This window comes from Balaenoptera borealis, assembly GCF_965194805.1.
Source record: "Balaenoptera borealis genome assembly, chromosome: 2".
Lineage (NCBI taxonomy): Eukaryota > Metazoa > Chordata > Mammalia > Artiodactyla > Balaenopteridae > Balaenoptera > Balaenoptera borealis.
This window is the reverse complement of record NC_138867.1, coordinates 109169544-109192461: the sequence shown is the minus strand read 5'-3', so window position 1 is coordinate 109192461 and position 22918 is coordinate 109169544. Positions and strand designations below refer to the sequence as shown.

At 34.3% G+C, this 22918-nt stretch overlaps 1 protein-coding gene and 1 long non-coding RNA gene across 2 annotated transcripts in view; one reads left to right on the top strand and one right to left on the bottom strand.

Moving 5' to 3' along the window:
* The window catches only part of ADAMTS19 (ADAM metallopeptidase with thrombospondin type 1 motif 19), a gene marked incomplete at its 5' end in the record, with an annotated part of 291838 nt that overhangs the window by 105227 nt on the left and 163693 nt on the right, over window positions 1–22918 (bottom strand). Inside the window, 3 exons of the mRNA XM_082380775.1 lie at window positions 5573–5745; window positions 6682–6812; window positions 12512–12613. Coding sequence (XP_082236901.1) covers window positions 5573–5745; window positions 6682–6812; window positions 12512–12613 — 406 coding nt within the window. The remainder of the gene's footprint in view (window positions 1–5572; window positions 5746–6681; window positions 6813–12511; window positions 12614–22918) is intronic.
* Window positions 1–22918, top strand: part of LOC309623705 — a 393796-nt gene that overhangs the window by 212238 nt on the left and 158640 nt on the right. The gene's annotated exons all lie outside the window — the stretch shown is intronic.

Genomic DNA, 22918 nt, shown 5'->3' with positions numbered 1-22918 from the left:
TGATAATAGGAACATACATATCGATAATTACCTTAAACGTGAATGGATTAAATCCTCCAACAAAAGACACAGGCTTCCTGAATGGATACAAAAACAAGACCCATATATATGCTATCTACAAGAGACCCACTTCAGACCTAGGGACACATACAGACTGAAAGTGAGGGGATGGAAAAAGATATTCCATGGAAATGGAAATCAAAAGAAAGCTGGAGTAGCAATACTCATATCAGATAAAATAGACTTTAAAATAAAGAATGTTACCAGAGACAAGGAAGGACACTACATAATGATCAAGGGATCAATCCAAGAAGAAGATATAACAATTATAAATATATATGTACCCAACATAGGAGCACCACAATACATAGGCAAATGCTAACAGCTATAAAAGAGAAAATTGACAGTAACACAATAATAGTGGGGGACTTTAACACCTCACTTACACCAATGGACAGATCATCCAAACAGAAAATTAATAAGAAAACACAAACTTTAAATGACACAATAGACCAGATAGATTTAATTGATATTTATAGGACATTCCATCCAAAAACAGCAGATTACACGTTCTTCTCAAGTGTGCACGGAACATTCTCCAGGATAGATCACATCTTGGGTCACAAATCAAGCCTCAGTAAATTTAAGAAAACTGAAATCATATCAAGCATCTTTTCTGACCACAACGCTATGAGATTAGAAATCAATTACAGGGAAAAAATCTTAAAAAACACAAACAATGGAGGAGGCTAAACAATACGTTACTAAGTAACCAAGAGATCACTGAAGAAACCAAAGAGGAAATCAAAAAAATACCTAGAGACAAATGACAATGAAAACACGACAATCCAAAACCTATGGGATACGGCAAAAGCAGTTCTAAGATAGAAGTTGATAGCTATACAAGCCTACCTCAAGAAACAAGAAAAATCTCAAATAAACAATCTAACCTTACACCTAAAGGAACTAAAGAAAGAAGAACAAACAAAACCCAAAGTTAGCAGAAGGAAGAAAATCATAAAGATCAGAGCAGAAATAAATGAAACAGAAACAAAGAAAACAATAGCAAAGATCAATAAAAATAAAAGCTGGTTCTTTGAGAAGATAAACAAAATTGATAAATCATTAGCCAGACTCATCAAGAAAAAGGGAGAGGACTCAAATCAATAAAATCAGAAATGAAAAAGGAGAAGTTACAACAGATACCACAGAAATACAAAGCATCCTAAGAGACTACTACAAGCAACTCTATGCCAATAAAATGGACAACCTGGAAGAAATGGACAAATTCTTAGAAAGGTATAACCTTCCAAGACTGAAACAGGAAGAAATAGAAAATATGAGCAGACCAATCACAAGTAATGAAATTTAAAATGTGATTAAAAATCTTCCAACAAACAAAAGTCCAGGACCAGATGGCTTCACAGGTAAATTCTATCAAACATTTAGAGAAGAGCTAACACCCATCCTTCTCAAACTCTTCCAAAAAACTGCAGAGGAAGGGACACTCCCAAACTCATTCTACGAGACCACCATAACCCTGATACCAAAACCAGACAAAGATACTACAAAAAAAGAAAATGACAGACCAATATCACTGATGAATATAGATGCAAAAATCCTCAATAAAATACTAGCAAACAGAATCCAACAACACATTAAAAGGATCATACACCATGATCAAGTGGGATTTATCCCAGCGATGCAAGGACTCTTCAGTATATGCAAATCAATCAATGTGATACACCATGCCAACCAACTGAAGAAGGAAATCCATATGATCATCTCAATAGATGCAGAAAAAGCTTTTGACAAAATTCAACACCCATTTATGATAAAAAAAACTCTCCAGAAAGTAGGCATAGAGGGAACCTACCTCAACATAACAAAGGCCATATACAACAAACCCACAGCAAACATCATTCTCAATGGTGAAAAACTGAAAGCATTTCCTCTAAGATCAGGAACAATACAAGGATGTCCACTCTCACCACTATTATTCAACATAGTTTTGGAAGTCCTAGCCACGGCAATCAGAGAAGAAAAGGAAATAAAAGGAATACAAACTGGAAAAGAAGAAGTAAAACTGTCACTGTTTGCAGATGACATGATACTATACATAGAGAATCCTAAAGATGCCACCAGAAAACTACTAGAGCTAATCAATGAATTTGATAAGGTTGCAGGATACAAAATTAATGCACAGAAATCTCCTGCATTCCTATACACTAATGATGAAAAATCTGAAAGAGAAATTAAGGAAACACTCCCATTTACTATTGCAACAAAAAGAATAAAATACCTAGGAATAAACCTACCAAGGGAGACAAAAGACCTGTATGCAGAAAACTGTAAGACACTGATGAAAGAAATTAAAGATGATACCAACAGATGGAGAGATACACTATGTTCTTGGATTGGAAGAATCAATATTGTGAAAATGACTATACTACCCACAGCCATGTACAGATTCAAAGCAATCCCTATCAAATTACCAATGGCATTTTTTACGGAACTAGAACAAAAAATCTTAAAATTTGTATGGAGACACAAAAGACGCCGAATAGCCAAAGCAGTCTTGAGGGAATAAAACGGAGCTGGAGGAATCAGACTCCCTGACTTCAGACTATATTACAAAGGTACAGTAATCAAGACAATATGGTACTGGCACAAAAACAGAAATATAGATCAATGGAACAAGATAGAAAGCCCAGAGATAAACCCATGCACCTATGGTCAACTAATCTATGACAAAGGAGGCAAGGATATACAATGGAGAAAAGACAGCCTCTTCAATAAGTGGTGCTGGCAAAACTGGACAGCTACATGTACAAGAATGAAATTAGAACACTCCCTAACACCATACACAAAAATAAACTCAAAATGGATTAGAGACCTAAATGTAAGGCTGGACACTATAAAACTCTTAGAGGAAAACTTAGGAAGAACACTCTTTGATATAAATCACAGCAAGATCTTTTTTGACCCACCTCCTAGAGTAATAGAAATAGACAAAAATAAACAAATGGGACCTAATGAAACTTAAAAGCTTTTGCACAGCAAAGGAATCCATAAACAAGACGAAAAGACAACCCTCAAATGGGAGAAAATATTTGCAAATGAATCAACGGACAAAGGATTAATCTCCAAAATATATAAACAGCTCATGCAGCTCAATATTAAAAAAACAAACAACCCAATCCAAAAATGGGCAGAAGACCTAAACAGACATTTCTCCAAAGACTATATACAGATGGCCAAGAAGCACATGAAAAGCTGCTCAACATCACTAATTATTAGAGAAATGCAAATCAAAACTACAATGAGGTATCACCTCACACCAGTTAGAATGGGCATCATCAGAAAATCTACAAACAACAAATGCTGGAGAGGGTGTGAAGAAAAGGGAACCGTCTTGCACGGTTGGTGGGAATGTACATTGATACAGCCTCTATGGAGAACAGTATGGAGGTTTCTTAAAAAACTAAAAATAGAATTACCATATGACCCAGCAATCCCACTACTGGGCATATACCCAGAGAAAACCATAATTCAAAAGACACATGCACCCCAATGTTAATTGCAGCACTATTTACAATAGCCAGGACATGGAAGCAACCTAAATGTCCATCGACAGATGAATGGATAAAGAAGATGTGGCACATATATACAATGGAATATTACTCAGCCATAAAAAGAAATGAAATGGAGGTATTTGTAGTGAGGTGGATGGAGTTAGAGTCTGTCATACAGAGTGAAGTAAGTCAGAAAGAGAAAAACAAATACAGTATGCTAACACATATATACGGAATCTAAGGAAAAAAAAAAAAAAAAAGGCCATGAAGAACCTAGTGGCAAGACGGGAATAAAGACACAGACCTACTAGAGAATGGACTTGAGGATATGGGGAGGGGGTGGGGTGAGATGTGACAGGGTGAGAGAGTGTCATGGACATATATACACTACCAAATGTAAAATAGATAGCTAGTGGGAAGCAGCCGCATAGCACAGGGAGATCAGCTCGGTGCTTTGTGACCACCTAGAGGGGTGGGATGGGGAGGGTGGGAGGGAGGGAGATGCAAGAGGGAAGAGATATGGGAACATATTGTATATGTGTAACTGATTAACTTTGTTATAAAGCAGAAGCTAACACACCATTGTAAGGCAATTATACTTCAATAAAGATGTTTAAAAAAAAAAAAAAAAAAAAGGAAAGAATATAAAATTCAAAAAAAAAAAAAAAAAGAACAGTTAGACAGCTACTACAATCATCCAGGTAAGACACTGTTGCTTATACCATGGTGGCAGCTCTGGAGATATTGGGCAATAATCAGATTCTGGATGTATTTTAAAGATAGGGCTCATGTGACTTTACTGATATTTTGAATGTACAGTAAAAGAGAACTAAATGGAAAATGAAGACTCCAAAGTTTGTTGGTTGAAGCATCTGGAAATATAGAATTAACCTTTATTAAAAGGATGGTGTGAATAGAAGACTATTCTATTCTATTCCTCTTTCTATAAAGAAACAGTATGTTCGGAGGCCACGTGTGGGGGAAGAAAGCATGACATGTATGAAGCAGTGAAACAAGGGCAATACCTGGAGCACAGAGGAAAAGAGAGTGAGGTTTTATATGAGGCAGGAGACAAGAGAAGAAATCAGGCTAAAGAAGGTCTTGCTGAGCATGTCATGTTGTGAAATTTGGTCTGTACCTGAAGAGTCATGGCAAGTCTCTGAAATGCTTTAACTGGGAGATCAGAATGAGCCAATTTGCCCCTTATATAAAGATCTCTATTTCTACCTCGTGCTTCCCCTTTACAGGGACACCCATCCCTCTCCCACCACCACTGCCAACTCCTGGTAACCACTCATCTATCTGTTTTTCATCTCGATACTTTGGTGGCTTCAAGAATGTTATATAAAAGGAATCATACAGTGTGAGACATTTTGAGATTGGGTTTCCTACTCAGCATAATGCTGTGACATCCACCAGGTCACTGCGTATGTTAATGGAGTGTTCTGTGTACTGTTGCATAATATCCAATGGCACAGATATACCTCAGTTTGCTAACCCTGCAGCTACTTAGAACCTTTTTGATTGTGTCCAGTGTTTGGCTATCGAAAATAAAGCTGCTATGCCCATTTGTGTTCAGCATTTTTTTGTGGTCGCAAATTTTCATTTCTCCGAGATAAATAACCAAGACTGTGTTTTCTAAAGTGTATGCTTAGTTATTTAAAGAAACTACCAAGCTAATTTTCAGAGTGGCTGCTCCATTTTACCTTCCTACCAGCAACGCATGAGAGATCTAGTTTCTCTTCATCCTCACCAGCATTTTGTATTGTCACCCTTTTTAAATTTTAGTTTATCTCATTGGTGTATAATATCTCTATATTTTTAAAATATATTTTTAGTCAGTGCTTGTGGTTGTTATATGTCAGTAAAGGTAGAAAAAACAGAGCTCTGAAATACCTAGAATATAGACTGTAAAACAATATTTACCACTGTTGTAAAGCACCTTGCAAACCTAGAAGTCTACATAACTAAGATGGTGGCGATCTGGTTGGTCATACCTTCATCCATGACAGCGTGCCACTGAAGTACATGCTTTGGGTACGAAGTTCTAACACTATAGGCCTGACATTGCCAGTCTCTGAATCCAGGCAAACCTGCAGGACAAGGTGGATTCTCACATATTCTGTATTGTTTTCTGGGACCATTACAATCCCTTGCTTCAGAACCTAGCCTAGAAAAGATAGTACAAATAATCAATTTTATCTTTTTTTATGTTAACTACTCATTTAAAAAAATCAAAAGGCAATCTATTAATAAGGTACAATCCTTTATATTAAATCTACTTTTGAAAAAGTGGACAGATTAAATGATTGGTAATGGTAGGAAATCCATATGTTTATTTAAAAATATATATTTTTTCCAATCTTTGAGCCATTTAATTTCCAAAATACATGAGAAACAAAAGCCCATTTGCCATGGAAATGATACAGAAGGGTAAAGGGCAGAGGTTGGGGGCAAAACAGAAAGCCTGCACTTCCCATGAAAGAGTGGGGCTAAGAATTATTAAGGAGTTGCTTCTAAGGTTTTCACATACATTCTTTAAAATCTCTTGTTGAGGAACTGGGCCACTGAATCCACACCAAAGTTAAAGCATAAAGCTGAAATGACTTTCTCACACATTTTCCTAGGATCACTCTAGGAATGATGGAGACAAGCAAGCTGATCTTGGACGCTCCCTATCCATACCTGTGCTCAGCAGGATTTCGTTTCTCATCATTCTTAGCTTCTACTGACATTCATGTTGCCCTCATTCCCTCTCTTTCTGAAGTCCTATCAGCTTCCGGCTCCTCTCACAGTTCCTTTTAATGGTGACTTACTTTTTCTAACACATCTCTCCCTGCTTATTTCAACACAATTTTTTATTTGATTTGTACTCAAAACACCACTCTGTGTAGTGTTTAATTATTTGTTCTTAGAAAGGTTGGTCTTATTTTCTTCTCTGAAGGGAGATTTTACATAAACTAATTTGAGGGACTTTTCTGTTTTCCAAAGTGGAGTGAGGTTTGAGAAGTTTCTTTGGCCCCCAACATGGTTTATCAGTAAAACCTTTTCATTTCAAACTTGAAGAAAACAATGCCCTCCCCCAATCCAGGAACTTTGCGTTTACCCAGGACATTTGCGCTCTCGACTGTTGATCCCAGAACTGCAGGTTCGGCTACAGGGACTCCACATGCTCCACTCTCCAGCCACGAGTCCAGGTGCTGAGGTCCTGCTGGTACACTCTCCAGCCTTACACCACTATTCCAAAAGTTATGTCTTAGGTGAACAAATCAGGGCACAACGGAAAATCATTCATTGGCCTATAGAGTCACTGGAATTGAGATTAAATCAGGTCTGCTAAGAGTCCCAAACGTGTGGAATTGAAAAAGACCAAAAATAAGTTGACACATGCTTACTGTCATAGTAATACACTGGTCCAGTTCTCATGTCAGATTATACAGTCTTGTCATAAGAACAGCACACAGATATTTGTACTATAGTCCTGAGAATTCAGTACTTGTGACGGAGATAGGGCGAAGAAGGAATCTGGGGTTGTACAGCCAGGAAGAAAAACTAACACATTTTAAGAAACATAACAATTTAAAAGAGAGGACCAAAAAAGCATAGGGTCAGGTATCAATATAAGAATGGTACATAAGATATAAATGTCTTTAACTAGAATGAAGCAGACATTTTAGCAAATTTAGCAATTTTGATTTAAACTGTCAGTGATTCAGGGTACTCTCTTTCCTTGTAACTTAAAAAAAAAAGAGTATGACTCAATTTTAGCACTTTCCTTTATATATTTTTTTTTCTGAAAGTTTCTGTCAAATTCAAGCATTAACATTATAGCAAATTTTCTTTCAAAAGCTGTTTATTTGAAAGACTTGAACAATTAGACTTTTTGAAATTCTATCATTTCATTCCAATTATTCTATAGGTTATTTGGTATCAATTAACTGAGAAAGACAGCAAAGAAAGAAGAGAAAGGAGTGTGTTCATTCTCTTTTTTATATTTATTTTATCATTAACTTTAAACAAAAACAGCCAAAGAGGCTGTTTCTGTGGTCACCGAGGAATGGGTGCCAGGACTTTGCAGACAGATTATAATAATTTCTCCTTATTCCTGGAAAATCAGATCTATCATGACCATAGCAAACATATTAAAGGTAAAGATTAAAAAATTTTAGATAAATGATTGTACAATCACAAGGGTTGAGCAAGCTAATCCTTCCACTCCTAAACGATATTTTGCACTAATGGCGACATGATTTATAAGGAATTTTGAAGAAATTATAGCAGCTCTCTGATTCTTAGTTTTCCCATTTCAAAATGTGAATGATCATCATATTGATATTTACCTAATAGACTTTTCAGAGGTTGAATGAAACTAAGCACAATGCATAGTCCTTGGCAAAGATTTAATAAAGATTAACTATAATAAAAATACTAATAACAAATTATATATCATTATATTAATTTTATTAATAAGTTTCCAGAAATCTCACCAAAATTCTATTCATTCTGATCTTAACTGATCTGTTTCTTCAAAACTTATTTTGATAATATGTTTTTAAATGCTGTTTTTAGAAGAGAGAATTTAGAAAACTATGCTACGTAGTGTTGTGTGAGCCCAGTTAATGCTTTTCTATGCAATAAAATAATCAGTTCCTGCAGATTTTCTCTAATAATGCCAGATTTTAAATTCAACCTTTTTTGGATTCAAGGAGTTTTAAATCCAGGCTTGGGAAAAAACAAAACAAAACCTCAACAACTCAGAGTGTGTACTGACATGCTAAGACTGTCATTAAATAAATTGAGATTTTATATGAAGATGCAGTCTGAAAATTGCAGAAGGAGGAAAAAAAACAGACCTTGTGAAAACTTTTAAACAACTTACTGGTTTTAAGGATTTAATGATGTTATGCCATTCAAGGAGAAAAAAAATCCAGTGTGAAAGCTGTCAAACTTCAATTGGTCAAGTTGTTTTGGCCTAGGTGAAGGGTGTTTATTTTTCCCCCGAGTGCATATCACAGCTCCTCGTCCATTTAGCAGTAAGCTGGCATTGAAAGGCTGGGCTAGAGTTCACAGCTGACTAAAAATATTCTGGGAAAGACCCAGATCTAGACTTGCACGTCATTTAAACTAGACACGTCTGGCAGATGAAGAGAAATGGAAACAGATATGCAAACCAAATTTGCATACACAAATCAGTGAAATTTAAAGAAAGCATAGTATAATAGTTAAAAGTTCATCCCCTTGCAGATAACCAGGTCTCTGGACAAAACTATGGAGAACCTGCTTTTCTGTCTTCTAGGTGGTGCTGTGTTTCAACACTGGGCAAAGTGTTTAATGTTTTGTTTAAACTATTATACAAAATATTCTATTGGGTTTTACATAAAATGATCTTAATGCTGCTTTTCATGAATTTTCTAGCAGGATGTTTTGTTTCATTTGTATTTTTTAGCTTCAAAAAATTATATTACACATGATTTAAAAAACTCAAAATTTCTCATATCGAATAATTCAGTCTGATTTATGAAAATGCTAAGGAAATATATAATATAGTTTATTTCTGGGACAGTACATGACCTAAAAAATTTGACTATATTTCTATTCTCTCAAATTTCTACGGGAATATGCCTAGCAAGTTGATGAAAACACCCAGTTGGAAGAGGTTCATGAAGATGACAAAGGAAACATTATTCTCTAAACAAATCTTCATGTACATACATTGTTAGATGAAAGAAGAGGAAGAAAGAAGGCAATAAACTGTCTCCATATGCAAATCTGTGACTGTAAGGATATTACATCCTTCATTTTTTCAATAAAGAACGATGGTGGTAATTTCATCCTTTAGGAACTTAGGAAAGTAAATAATTGAAATATATTATGTATCATTCTTCAAAACAGTCTAAAATTCTAGTAAGTTGGTATTTAGCTTTCCTTCCCCATCCTCCAATTCCTAGAAAATATTTTAAGTAAAAAACATACATTTCTTGGTTTTAACCAAATCATTTATCAACTCTTGGATCTCTGTTAATATAACTGTAAATACAGATGATAGTAGAGAAAAGGAGAAGAAAGAAAACAGGCTGCTTTTAATTTGGAAAATGCTGTCTATAAATAGTAGATAAATCCCTATCTTCAAAATCATTTTGAATTGGGAGTTCCCTGGTGGTCCAGTGGTAAAGAATCCGCCTTACAATGCAGGGGACACAGGTTCGATCCCTGGTCAGGGAACTAATATCCCACATGCCGTGAGGCAACTAAGCCCACAGGCCACAACTACTGAGCTCACACGCCTCAATGAGAGAGCCTGTGTGCCACAAACTACAGAGCCCATGTGCCTTGGAGCCTACGTGACACAACTAGATAGAGAAAACCCGCACGCCACAACTAGACAGAAGCCCATGAGCCGCAATGAAGAGCCCGCATGCCGCAACTAAAGACCCGTCGCGGCCAAAAATAAAATAAATAAAAAATAAATCAGTTAAAAAAATCATTTTGAATCATAGAATTCTGGTCAGCACCTTCTCAGACTTAATTATGTACTCTTAGATGAACTAGTTATACAGCTAAATTAACATCACTAGAGTGTAACACATTACAAAATTCTCAGCTTTGTTTCTTGGTTTGCCATGTACTGAGCTAGCAGTGTTTAGCGCAAGGTTGCAAGCATCCAAATATTTTATCCCTACAGCCCTCAACTGCAGAGTGTTGGAAGCTATTGTCATGATGGCTCCTACAACAGCTGGAACAGATGGATAGCTGAAGAAGCCCACATGGCCTGAGGAACTGAGAAGTTCATTAGTTATTTCAATACACAAAGCATTACAGAACCACTAAGAGAATATCATTAGCACAATTATAGGGAAATAAAACATTTACGTTTAATGAGTAATTACAATTTTGATTGCTGAAAGAATAAGTTTATTTTAGAGAACTAAAGAATGCAATTTATTCTCATAAATATCAGAAGAAAAAAATAGTAGAAAAATATTTAGGACACCAGATTATAAAAATGAACAGATTTTATATTGCTAATGAAGAACTAAGTAAGACAAATGGGTTGTGTGATGTTTGAAGACATGTGGCTGAATATTTGGTTATCTCTATTTATTACTGCTTTTGTGTTTCAGGGATGATGGAAATTATTGCTGGTGCAGAGTTTTATGACTCAAGCAATAAATTACTCAGCATAATACCATGAGGCTTGCCCAATGTACATACATTATTGTACTTTTGTGTATAATTTAAAAATAAAACAAATCCAAATTCTGACGCTCCATGTAAGCTCACAGAAAACACATTTGTCAGTCTGTAAACAACTGACTGATATTCACAGAAGTTCTCTTTCAAGGAACCATTTTCTTACTGATTATATCTAGTGATAAAATATTTCTAGTCCTTTTTTATTATTTGGGACTTAATTTGTACATTTTTCTTTTTCTCATTAAAGAAATCACAGAAGTAATATGACTACATGCTGTACATTTTTCTTTTTCTCATTAAAGAAATCAAAGAAGTAATATGACTATATGCTTATGTCAAACAATCCAGAAATGTCAGGAGAAAAGTTATATTCACCCTCACTTCCCATTGCTTTATTCCATCCATCAATTCCACATCCCTCCCAAGAGTCAACTGCTAATTATAGTTTGGCGTTTATATTTTCAAACCATTTTCTATGAGTTTAAAAATATATACTCTGTGTGTATACTCCCATCTGTATGCAAATTGTTTTTTTCCCTAACTCTCAAATGGTATCATATAAAGTATCAGTTTTTTCTGACATGTCTCTATACTAACTATCATGTCTTGTAGATGTTTTCAATTTAATACATATATATTTATCTCATTCTGTTAACAGCTACACTGGAACCATTCCTCTCCTGATGAATATTTTTGTTGTACCTCATTTCTCACCACAGCAAGTTGTATCCTGACATAAGCATGTGTGTGCGTGTGTTTGTGTGTGTACATGCACACGTGCCTATCTTTTTGCACAAGTGTAAGTATTTACTTAGGACAAAATTCTAGAAGTGGAACTGCTAGATTTCCATTTCTGTCCATTTTTCAAATTGATGTGCTTTTAAACTAGCCTTCTACATAATTTAATTTTTTTCACTAAGTAATTCACCCCAAGTAATCTTTATGTTGTTGATTCTTTTCAAATGTAGTAAAAATTCATGTTCTTCAGAGGCAAGTTTTCTGATCTTACATCTAATGAGTAAAGTAATAACTGTTCTACTTTCCCTTCATAGAATAAAAATTAGAAAATTATGTAAACTATTGAATGGTTATCTTTTGATTAAATTAACTAATTATAAGTTTATATGGGATCTAACGCCTTAATATTCTTCAAGAAAATTAATTTTCAACAGCAATTGAAATGATCTGGAAATGTGTACTAATACGTTTCCATAGCCTTATGAAACACATTAGATTAAACAACTTAGACAGCCAAATATTTACTAATCCCCCAGAATATTTTATTTATGATGCTTGAAATGACAAGGAAAAACTATACCTGGTGGCTCTCCTAAGACAATATTTTATACTTTAAAGGATTCATTAGCTCTGAGTTTTACTATTTATGATTTATTTGTGAATCTTTTACTTATGTGTAATATAATAGTAAAATATTTCATTTTTGTTAAAGTCATACATATATCCAACTCTCCACATTGTCATAATCAACAATAAAAAATTACTGAATTGATATTTTAAAAACCCATGGATTTGCGAAAATGTAAGTGTTAAAATTGAAAATAGAGGAAATGTTGAAACTTGATATATATAGAAAGTATTACACTGGTGTTAAGAAAGATACATATGTAACTGGCAGAAGAAAATGTCTTACCAGTTACACTCATAACTAGTAAGGAGAAAATGCAAGTTTCTTAAGTTTCACTTAATATTCTTATTAATTTCAGGCAGCACCAATGACTTACCTTACCAGTGTCACAATCGGTTCCGTCCATTGGTGGATCTAGTTTGGTTCTGCATTCTTTTTCCCCTTCTACCTTGCACCACAACCCTGTGCAAATAACATGCTGAAAACAAGGGTATAATAACTAATAAGGGGAAGGCATCACATTTTTGAGGTTAAGTCAATAAGGAGCTTTGAGAGAGCTCTTTTAACAGAACATCAGAAATGATTTGAAGAAAAATATACTTTAGGTACTTTTAATATTAAACTTATAATTGAAATAGTGTATGGCTTATTTATAGTGATGAGAAGACTGATAAAAATAGAAAATCTGTTTCATAAATTTAACTATTTTAAAATTTCTTTAAATAAAACACATGTGATTACGCAAGATTAAGTAGCTACAGCAGAAAACTGTAAGCTAAAAATCATTATTTATACTATTATATGAACCAGGCTGGAAAAATTAAAGTAATGAGCTTATGGTATGAATTTAGTGCCTCCTATCTTAAAGCCTGTCCTCACTTGTGCTCTGCTGTATGCCGACAAGCCATGGTAGTACTTCATTATTTCATCACATAGCCTTGGCCCCTGATGCAATACAGAGACTCTCAGTGGGCATATTTCCCTTGTTATCAGTCATTTTTACCTCAGTATGAATGAGTTCTAGGTACCCAGAATACATTTAACTTTGTCTAGGGAAAAGTTGAGGGAACAAACAAAAAATAGTGAGATAAAACAGCATAAACACAACAACATTGAAAGAAGAGAACGCTATACTTGTGGCCACCCAGAGACAGATAAAGAGGCAAAACTACCACATTCTTAAGGACTTTCTATATCTATAGGATGGCTGAAGTTTTTTAGATACAAGCATGTTATTAACAAATTACACAGAAATATCAAATCCATGCGGCATACTTAAAGCGACTGGAGTAATCTATCTTGAAGATGATAGTGTGACTATCTATCCAGATATTTGGAGTAAAGGCTGGAAGAAAGCAGGTTGATAAGGACAGAACAAGTAACTGTTGATGTGAAAGACAGTCTTGAAAGGGTGAGAAGACCAGTCAGATGGGAGGAGGCATATAAGGGTAGGGAGTAGGGAACAAGATTTTAAAGACAGAAAAACCAGATCCTGAATGCCAGGACTCCATATTTGGAGGGAAAAAAGAAATCACTCAGCAGTTGACCAGCAGGTTGATAAGATAAAAAGGCTATTTTAGGGGGTTTACTCTGGCAGTGGTGTTCAAAACAAACTGAAAATCACTGTAAAGTTAAAATTAACTTATGACTCAAATCTACTAAATACTTTGGGGATCATAAATTTAAACTAAGATTTCAAGCAGGTCTATTACAACTCTCCGAATTTGTTACAACTCCCCAAATATTATTCTCCTATTCTTTCTTTATTTAAAAATTTAGATTTCTGAAATGTTTGTAAGCTCTTGAAAATTCAATAGTCTACGGCAGGAGCGTGATATATTCTATTTACACTATTTTATGTGCTGTGACAGTTTTTCTGCTTCAAAATATTTCATACAAATATATCTTATTATATTTAGGATATGATTTAGCTTAATTTCTGTGCTTTTATTTCACATATAATTTACCAAAAATTCATCCAGGAACTAATTTTAAAGAATGCCTAAATGAAATAGCTTCTCTGCAATATTTTAGACTCTTGAAAATAAGCAGAGAGGTTAATTGTTTATCATGTACTTTTGTGGACACATTTATATTTGAATTAATAGATATCTAACCTGAGAATTTTAGTTCCTAAAAGTTTTTTTTTTTCCTCCAAGACATTCTTGTTAATGGTATTTTATAATTATGGGGTCAAATGCTGAATTTTCCACCAAAGAAGAATTTTGCTTTATTAATATTCAATAAGGCTTAGTTGTGCTATAACATGAATTATTTTAGTCAAGTTCATTAGTTAACCAATGCATATTGAACTAAAAAGCAAATCTTGTCGATGCTGTAGTTTTAAAATCATACTTGCTTGTTGAACGCTGTGGTGGTCTAAATTCTGACCTTCCACCATTATCTGCTATTCAAAACAGCAGGTACTCTAACTGATTCCCACTTGAGGCCCTGAGAGCATAAAAGCAAACCTGGCAGCTTTTCAAGATAAGCACAGTCATACAGAATATATCTCTCATAGAGATCTCTTTACCCTTTATGTTCTACAGTTCTGGGGATCTTTTGGTAAGTAAATTATAGCCTCATTCTGAAAGATAACTCAGATTCAGGATTCAAACCAAACTGTAAAAAGTAAAGCAATAAAATAGTGAAGAAATAGGATGGACTGTTTTCTCCTTGAGAAGTGCAACATCTCAGATGCGTGATGTTAGAGCTATGTAATACCAAGCCCTTTCTTAAGAGGAGCAGGACTGGGTATTTTGTTAGAACCAAACACTCTGTATGTTACACAGGCCAGAGTCAAATCTTCTTTTCAACTTAATTACTGAAATCACTTACTATGGCAATTAAGAAAAGAACTTCAAAACTTAAAATGCTGTGTACAGGAATCCAGGACAGAAATGTACAACTCAGCATTCCTTGCAAACTAATAAAAATAATACAACATTCCTTTTTTATTCCTCTATAATAAAAAATGACTCTTAAAAGCATATATAAATTTGGATGTTTATCTCAAGAAGCCTTTTAAAAAGTTACATGAAAAAAAAATATTTTCAATGGAATAATTTAAATGGACATGGATTAACTGTCCATGTATAGATATCATAAAATTTATCTTCAAAGACAACCTGTGCCCATGTCTTTCTTTATAGCAAATAGTTCCATTAAGATGTTTTGAATTTTATGTTAAAATAAAAAAATGTTAAGTGCATATGCATGGAAGTAGCAATTAAATCTCAGACATGTAACTCCTTGCTCATCCATAAATTATCTTTCAAACTACAGTCTCAATAATGTAACCTTTGATTGCAAATGTAATTCAGTATGGAATAATATTTTCAAAAACAATCTTTTCTATCACAGAACAGCTTGGTATTATTAAGGATGGAAGAGAGGAAAAAAGTAAGGGAGAGAGAAAGAGAGGTATTAAAAAAATAGAATACAAAGACTCAAAAGAAATAAAAACAACTGAAATCTAGTTTTTTATGAATACTAATAAAATTGAAAATTAATCAAGAATAAAAGAGAAGGCAAAAATAAACACTATTAGGAATAAAAAATGAAGGCATAACTACAGATGACATAAAGTTTAAACAGAAGTAGGAAGACATTATGAACAGCTTTATGCCAAAAAACTTTAGAATGAATATGAAATAGAAAAATATTTTTTAAAAATTTACAAAAAACTTGCTAAAATGGACCTAAGAAGAAATAGAAACACTGAAACTATTGTCTAACCATAGAATAATTAAAAGTGACTGTTGAAAATCTTCCCACAAAGAATACATCTGATCCAAAAACTTAAATTGTCAATTTTCATAAACTGTCTAGAGAACAGAAGAAGAGGCAATATTCCTTAACACACTTTATGATACCCAAACCAGACAGGAGTTTTAAAAGAAAACAAAAATAGTGATCTACCTCATTTACAAACTTAGATTTAAATATTCTACACAATTTTTAAGAGACAGAATCCAGCAATCCATGAAAAAAGGTAATGTACCATCATGATCATGTTGGGTTTTTCTTGGACTGCAAGGCTACTATAATATTAGAGATTTGATTAACATAATCAAGCACATCAAAAACTTCAAAATCTGTGATTTTTGTATCTCTAGATACAAAGCTTGTGACACAATTCAACATCCATTCATTGAAAAAAAAGTTAGCAAACTAACCACTGAAGAACACATCTTCAAAATTAATGGACCTCTGGACATCTATAAAAATCTACAGCAAACACTGTTAAAAAACCGTGAAATGTTGAAAGTTTCCTTTTAAGATTAGGAAAATAGCAAAGATGGCATCTTGGCACAAACATAAAAAAAAAGAATACATGATGTATTCAAAGTGGTAAGAGGAAAAAAATAACTGTCAATCTAGACTCCTGAACTCAGCTAAAATTTTATTCAAGACTGAAGGTTAAATAAAGACCCTTTCAAGGAAACAAAAAGTGAGTGTTTACCACCAACAGATCTTCCCAAAAGGAACTTCTAAATGGTGTATTTCAAGAAGAATATGACCTCATAGGAAAGGGCTGAAAAGCACTTGTGATCAAAGAACCTGACAAAAATGAGGATAAATCTAAATAAACATTGATTACATAAAGCAATAATAATTGGACTTTAGCCATTATTATTAACCTTTTTAATGGGAAGAAATACTAAAAATCTAGCACATTTACATCTCAAAAACTTTATCCCTTAGCAGAAATGATTTGACCACTGACAGTTAAATATTTAAATTTGATGTCTTCTCTTTTACCTCCTTCACTCCATATACTTCATGACTGCTAGAGGTAGATGTTGAGTAACAGACATGGGAAGAAAAATGTAGTCTACGCATAGCCAACAAATGAAGCAGCACGCTGCAAAGGACCCCTCAATAGAACACATCTTAGAGTGTTAAAGAAAATCAAGGAGTATGAAGAAATTTAGAGAAAGGAGAACTGTCAATACCTAGTTAATGAAGCCCCAAAGAAAAGAAAAAAAGTGGGAAGGAACTATTTGAAATATTTGAAAGAAAAATGATCCAGAATTTCCTTGTGTGAAACAGAAATATAAGATAAAAATATTCCTCTTCTGGAATGGTGGAATAAGTTCCCAGAAGACCAACCCTCCTGCAGCTAACAACCATAAACTGTGGAACAAATGCAAAAAACAACTTCCTGGTGGCTCTGGAACATGAACATAGGCAGGTAAATTGTTTAGGGGAGCTGACTGGCATAAGTTGAGTTCACCATCTTTGTGGCTTTGACCTGACAGTGGTTTGTGGTCATGGCATGACACAATGGCTAAAGCAAAATATGCCATCTTTTTAGACTCCTTAAGACAGAAACTGATGTGGTCAAAGCTGCCAAAACCTGGAGGGACAATCCCAAAAGGAAGAGAGTCAGAGAAGTTTAGGTCTTTAGGTGGCACCTGTACCATACATGCAAGGGACACACCCCAAATAGCCCAGATAAGGAAAGAGTGAGCTGATCCAACATATGAGGTGCTATCCACAGTAGGCAAGACAGTTTCCAGTTTGAGTCTAACAAACTTAATTCCCTGTGAAAACAAAAACCAAAACACTATTTGGAGGAATATAACAGAATCCAGAGTATCTGCTGCAACAGGGGTCAGCTAACTCTTTCTGTAAAGTGCTAAATAGTATACAGTTTAGGCTTGTGGGCCACACAATCTCTGTTGCAACTATTCATCACTGTCATTGTAGTTTGAAGGCAGCCAAAGAGAACATGTGAACAAATGGGGGTGACTGTGTTCTAGTAAAACTTTATTTACAAAAATAGGCAGACAGTCCCTATCCCATAGTTTGCAAAAAATTAATGTATTAATATATATAATATGTTAATGTATTAATATTGTAGAATAAAAACATATGTGTACACAAATAATCATTCACAAATCTTCTGAGTAGCCTTACTCATAATAGCTAACATCCCAGATGTCTACTAAGAGGTGAATTGATAAACAAAACTCTTATATACCAGTGGAATACTATTCATCAAGAAAAAAGAACTAATTACTCATACACATAAAAAGATACAAAGAATGTCTGACTTTTGAATGCAGAGGAAAATTTGGTTTCTCCAATGTAAAGTAGGAGAGGAGAACAAGAGTAAAAAGTAAAGCATAAATAAGAAACACAAACACAAAATAAGCTGACAATAAAAATCCTAAAAAACATTAATTTAAATCAATGTAAAAAATGTTAAACTAGCTGATGAAAATACCAAAAAATGGTTACATTGGTTTAAACAGAAAAATATAAAATCTAGCAATTCCTTTTCTCTAGTAAACATACCCATCTATCCATACCCATATTAGTATTTATGTTATATTTGGAAAGGTTGAAGATAAAGATGTGACAAATATTAGCCAGGATAATGGTTTTAATGCCAGACAAAACAGATTTTAAGACACAAGTCATAAAAAATGCAGAGGAGAAAAACAGATCAACAGATGAAAACCCATAAATATGTATGCACCTATAATATAATTCAACATTATATAAGGTAATAACAGACAGAAATACAGGGAAAAATAAATAAATCAGTAGTTTGAGTTGGATATTTTAACATGTCTGTCAGTTACTAATGGATCAATCAAACCAAAATAAGCAAACAGATATTTTGAATAATAATATTAATATACTTCATCTAAGATCTAGTGACAGATAATGAACTTCAAAAACCACACATTCTTCAGCAGAAGACCTAAATAGACATTTCGCCAAAGAAGATATACAGATGGCCAACAGACACATGAAAAGATGCTTAATAGCTAATTAGTGGAGAAATGCAAATCAAAACTACAATGAGGTATCACCTCACACCAGTCAGAATGGCCATCATCAAAAAGTCTACAAATAATAAATGGTGGAGAGGGTGTGGAGAAAAAGGAACCCTCTTACACTGTTGGTGAGAATGTAAATTGGTGTAGCCACTATGGAAAACAGTATGGAGGTTCCTTAAAAAGCTAAAAATAGAGTTACCATATGATCCAGAAATCCCATTCCTGGGCATATACCCAGAGAAAACTCTAATTTGAAAAGTTAAATGCGCCCCAATGTTCATAGCAGTACTATTTACAATAGCCAGGACATGGAAGCAACCTGAATATCAATTGACAGATGAGTGGATGTAGAAGATGTGGTGTGTGTATGTGTGCACGCATGTGTGTGTATATATACATATATATAAATATATATGTGATGGAATATTATTCAGCCATAAAAAAGAATGAAATAATGTCATTTGTGGCAACATGGATGGACCTACAGATTATCATATTAAGTGAATTAAGTCAGAAAGAGAAAGATAATTATCATACGATATCACGTATATGTGAAATCTAAAAAAATGATACAAATGAACTTATTTACAAAACAGAAAGAGACTCACAGATATAGAAAACAAACTTATGGTTACCAAAGGGGAAAGAAGGGAAGGGATAAATCGGGAGTTTGGGTTTAATGGATACACACTACTCTATATGAAATAGAGGAACAACAAGGACCTACTGTATAGCACAGGGAACTATATTCAGTATCTTGTAATAACCTATAATGGAAAGGAATCTGAAAAAGAATATATATATACACATATACACACACACAAAACAAAACAAAAACAGCACAACTTAATTGGAGAACTTGATGGATTCAACCACTTCAAAATTTTAAAATGACATTGTATAAAAAGTTAACACACAATGACATACTTTAAGGAAGTGTCACCTAGAATATAGAATATAAAAAGAACTCCTGCAAATCAGCAAGAAAAACAGAAAGTTTAAAAAATGGGCAAAATGTAAATAGGCAAATTACAAAGATAGAGACCTAAAAAATAAAAGCCCACATCAATAAGAAGTCGTGAAAAAAAATTAGTCCTAAGGAAAAAAACTAAAGAGCTAGATTATCTAGACAAATAATTTGCCATCAAACTCATGTACTCACATACCGTGTAGGACTAAAGCTCAAAGAATAGGATGAAGTTTTGATTAGATGGCAAGATAGGCAGATTCAATTCCTGGTAGCTTTAATCCACCATAACTTTATTGATCTTATAGGAAGAAAGGACAATAAAAATCTTCAACTTCACCAATCTTAACAACATGATTTATCAATGATACTGTATTAGTTGCCCAAACAACTACTTTCCATCAAGAGATATTTCATGCTTTTTTAGCCCTAATTCCTATTGCCTCTGGAATTTCACAATGCCAAATAAGAGACTCAATCTTCTAGAATTCTTCATAAGGTACTCATTTCAATGCCAGCCTGTTCATTAGATCAAATGAGAGATTTTAGAAGTCCTACATACTTTGATATATTAAGTCGATATAAGAGAAATGTAAAACTGGAACTTTACATGGTACTTTCAGTTTAAGTCATCATATGATTTAATTACACTAAAAAGTTTTCGATACAATATAATATGTATGCAACTCACATTGTGCCTAGTCCAAAACCAAAGGCAGAACCTTAAGTTTCCTGGAGGTCTTCATTTTTAAATTTTTTTTTAGCAAACTTCCTTCTTACTCAAATAATGTAACTCTCAAGCAGCCACTTCTTATTGGTTCTAAGGAAACATCCATACCTCTGTATTCTTAGCCAGGCTAAGTAATTTTAGGCAGCTATTAGGATAACTTGATGCATTGTAGCTGGCTCAGCCACAAGATGCCAGATGGCCTAGAGGCACCAAATGCTTAGGACTCAGGAATAAGGTCATCTGAGAAGCTAGCATATTCATGCAGAAGAGTGAGCAATTATTGCTGAGGGTCGAGATGTTTCACAAGCATCTCTACAGCTATGCCTTTAAACATTTTGCAGATGTAAGCTGCTATCCTAAGGGTAAATTTATATCATTAATTAGATCAGCACGTACATAATGTTGGAGTCCCTAGTGCTTGTATATAACTATTTGTCAGTAAGAATGGAAGAGCAATATCTAATTCAAATACTATGGGCCAACTACCATTGTCTCATATTGTACCAGAAACACACATGTTGAAAAGTTGCTGCAAATCTTTACTCCATGCAGCTCAACACTTATTTATAACTGAACGGAGATACAAGATGGACATAAGGATGCCTGATTAACTCATGTGTAAGCTGTGAAACATAAGCTACATACCCTTATAGGTTGTTATTTATGGAGCCATTGAATTAATATTTTAGATGGTTATCTTCATATTCTCTGGACATATTATATATCTAAGAATCAACTATTTCTATGAGTAAGATTTTAGAGTTATTATTCCATCATTCAGTTGATTCACTTATTAATTTAACAAATACTTATTGAGCACTCTTTTAGGTGCCAGAGGTACAGTGATAAAAAGGACTGACAACTCTTTTGATGTTATGGAGCTTGCCTTCTAGGAGATTCGTTTTGTATAAAGTCTAGATGACAGACTGGTAGATATGGCGACTTCACGTGTACCCCCCTGAATGTGTATGTGAGTGGCTTAACGCGCTGAACTATTCTATCTTCTACACTTATAACTACTTCCCCTTATATTTTTAACTTCTACCTCCTTACCCTCAGGCGTTCAGGGATGTCAAGAAAGCATCAAGTAACAGTGTCCCAAACCCAGTGGGAAAAACATAGCAATTGCATATTCTCAGACTTCATTTTACTCCCCTTGTCTTCAGCTTTTGGAATTTCTAATCATTTCCACTTTGAAAAATGTCTTCACTTAGCTTCCAAGATCTTACTTTCTCTTGGTTCGATTCCTACCAATAGACTTCTTCAGAGTTTTAATTGTTGCTTCCTCCTTATTTTCCTAACCTCTAAATATTGTAGTGATTAAGTTCTCAGTCTTTGAATTTTTCCTCTTCTAACTCATTTCCTAGTGTCATCATTTAGTATCATGTCTTCAGTATCTCCTACTTGTTGAGGACTTCCAGATAGATATCTATTCTGGACCTACAAACATCTCTACTTAGATGTCCAATGGACATCTTAAACTTAAAACATGAACCTAACTCCATGCCAGTGCATTTGCTTTCTGTTTCTTCTTGCTACATTTTTCCCAAGATAAATGCATGGCTGGCTACCTAACTTCCTTCAGATTTCTAAACAAATGTCACTTGCTTTAGGAAGCCTTCCCAGATCATCCTGTATAAAATAGCACCAGTCCCATCCCCCCATCCCTGGTTGTATTCCCTGTCTTTGTTACCTGAACTTATACTTCTCCAAAACGCTTATTACTAACTGACATATTATATATGTATGTACTTATTGTCTGTTTCCCCAGCTAAAATTAAGCTCCATGAAGCTGGGGGTTTCTTCCTACTGTGTTACTAGTACACAGAACAGCACCTGGAAAGTAGCTGGAACTCAATAAATATTTATCAAATCAATGACTGAATTTTTAAATAATCTCTTCTGTGGCTCTATCTACCTATTTACCTACCTACCTACCTACCTACCTACCTAATATCTATGCTTTACAAGCTGCACTAATTTGGGATGGAAATGATTTTTCAAGGGTGGTATCACAATGCTGTTTTGGATTTTGGAATGAAAGAAGTCCAGCCTCTTAGCCCTAAGAGACTTCGAAAGATAACATAGTTCCATTACTTGTTCTATAGAGTGTGGCTTAGAAAGAAAAAGAGTTTTGACTAAGGTTACACAACTAATAAGAGGCATTGCTTCTCCTTGGCTGCCCACAGCAGCCCAATCCTTTCTGGCATTATTTTAAAATTGTCCTTAATGAAGATTACACACAGATAGAACTAGAGAAAAATCTGGTTTTATGAATAAAAATGTCAC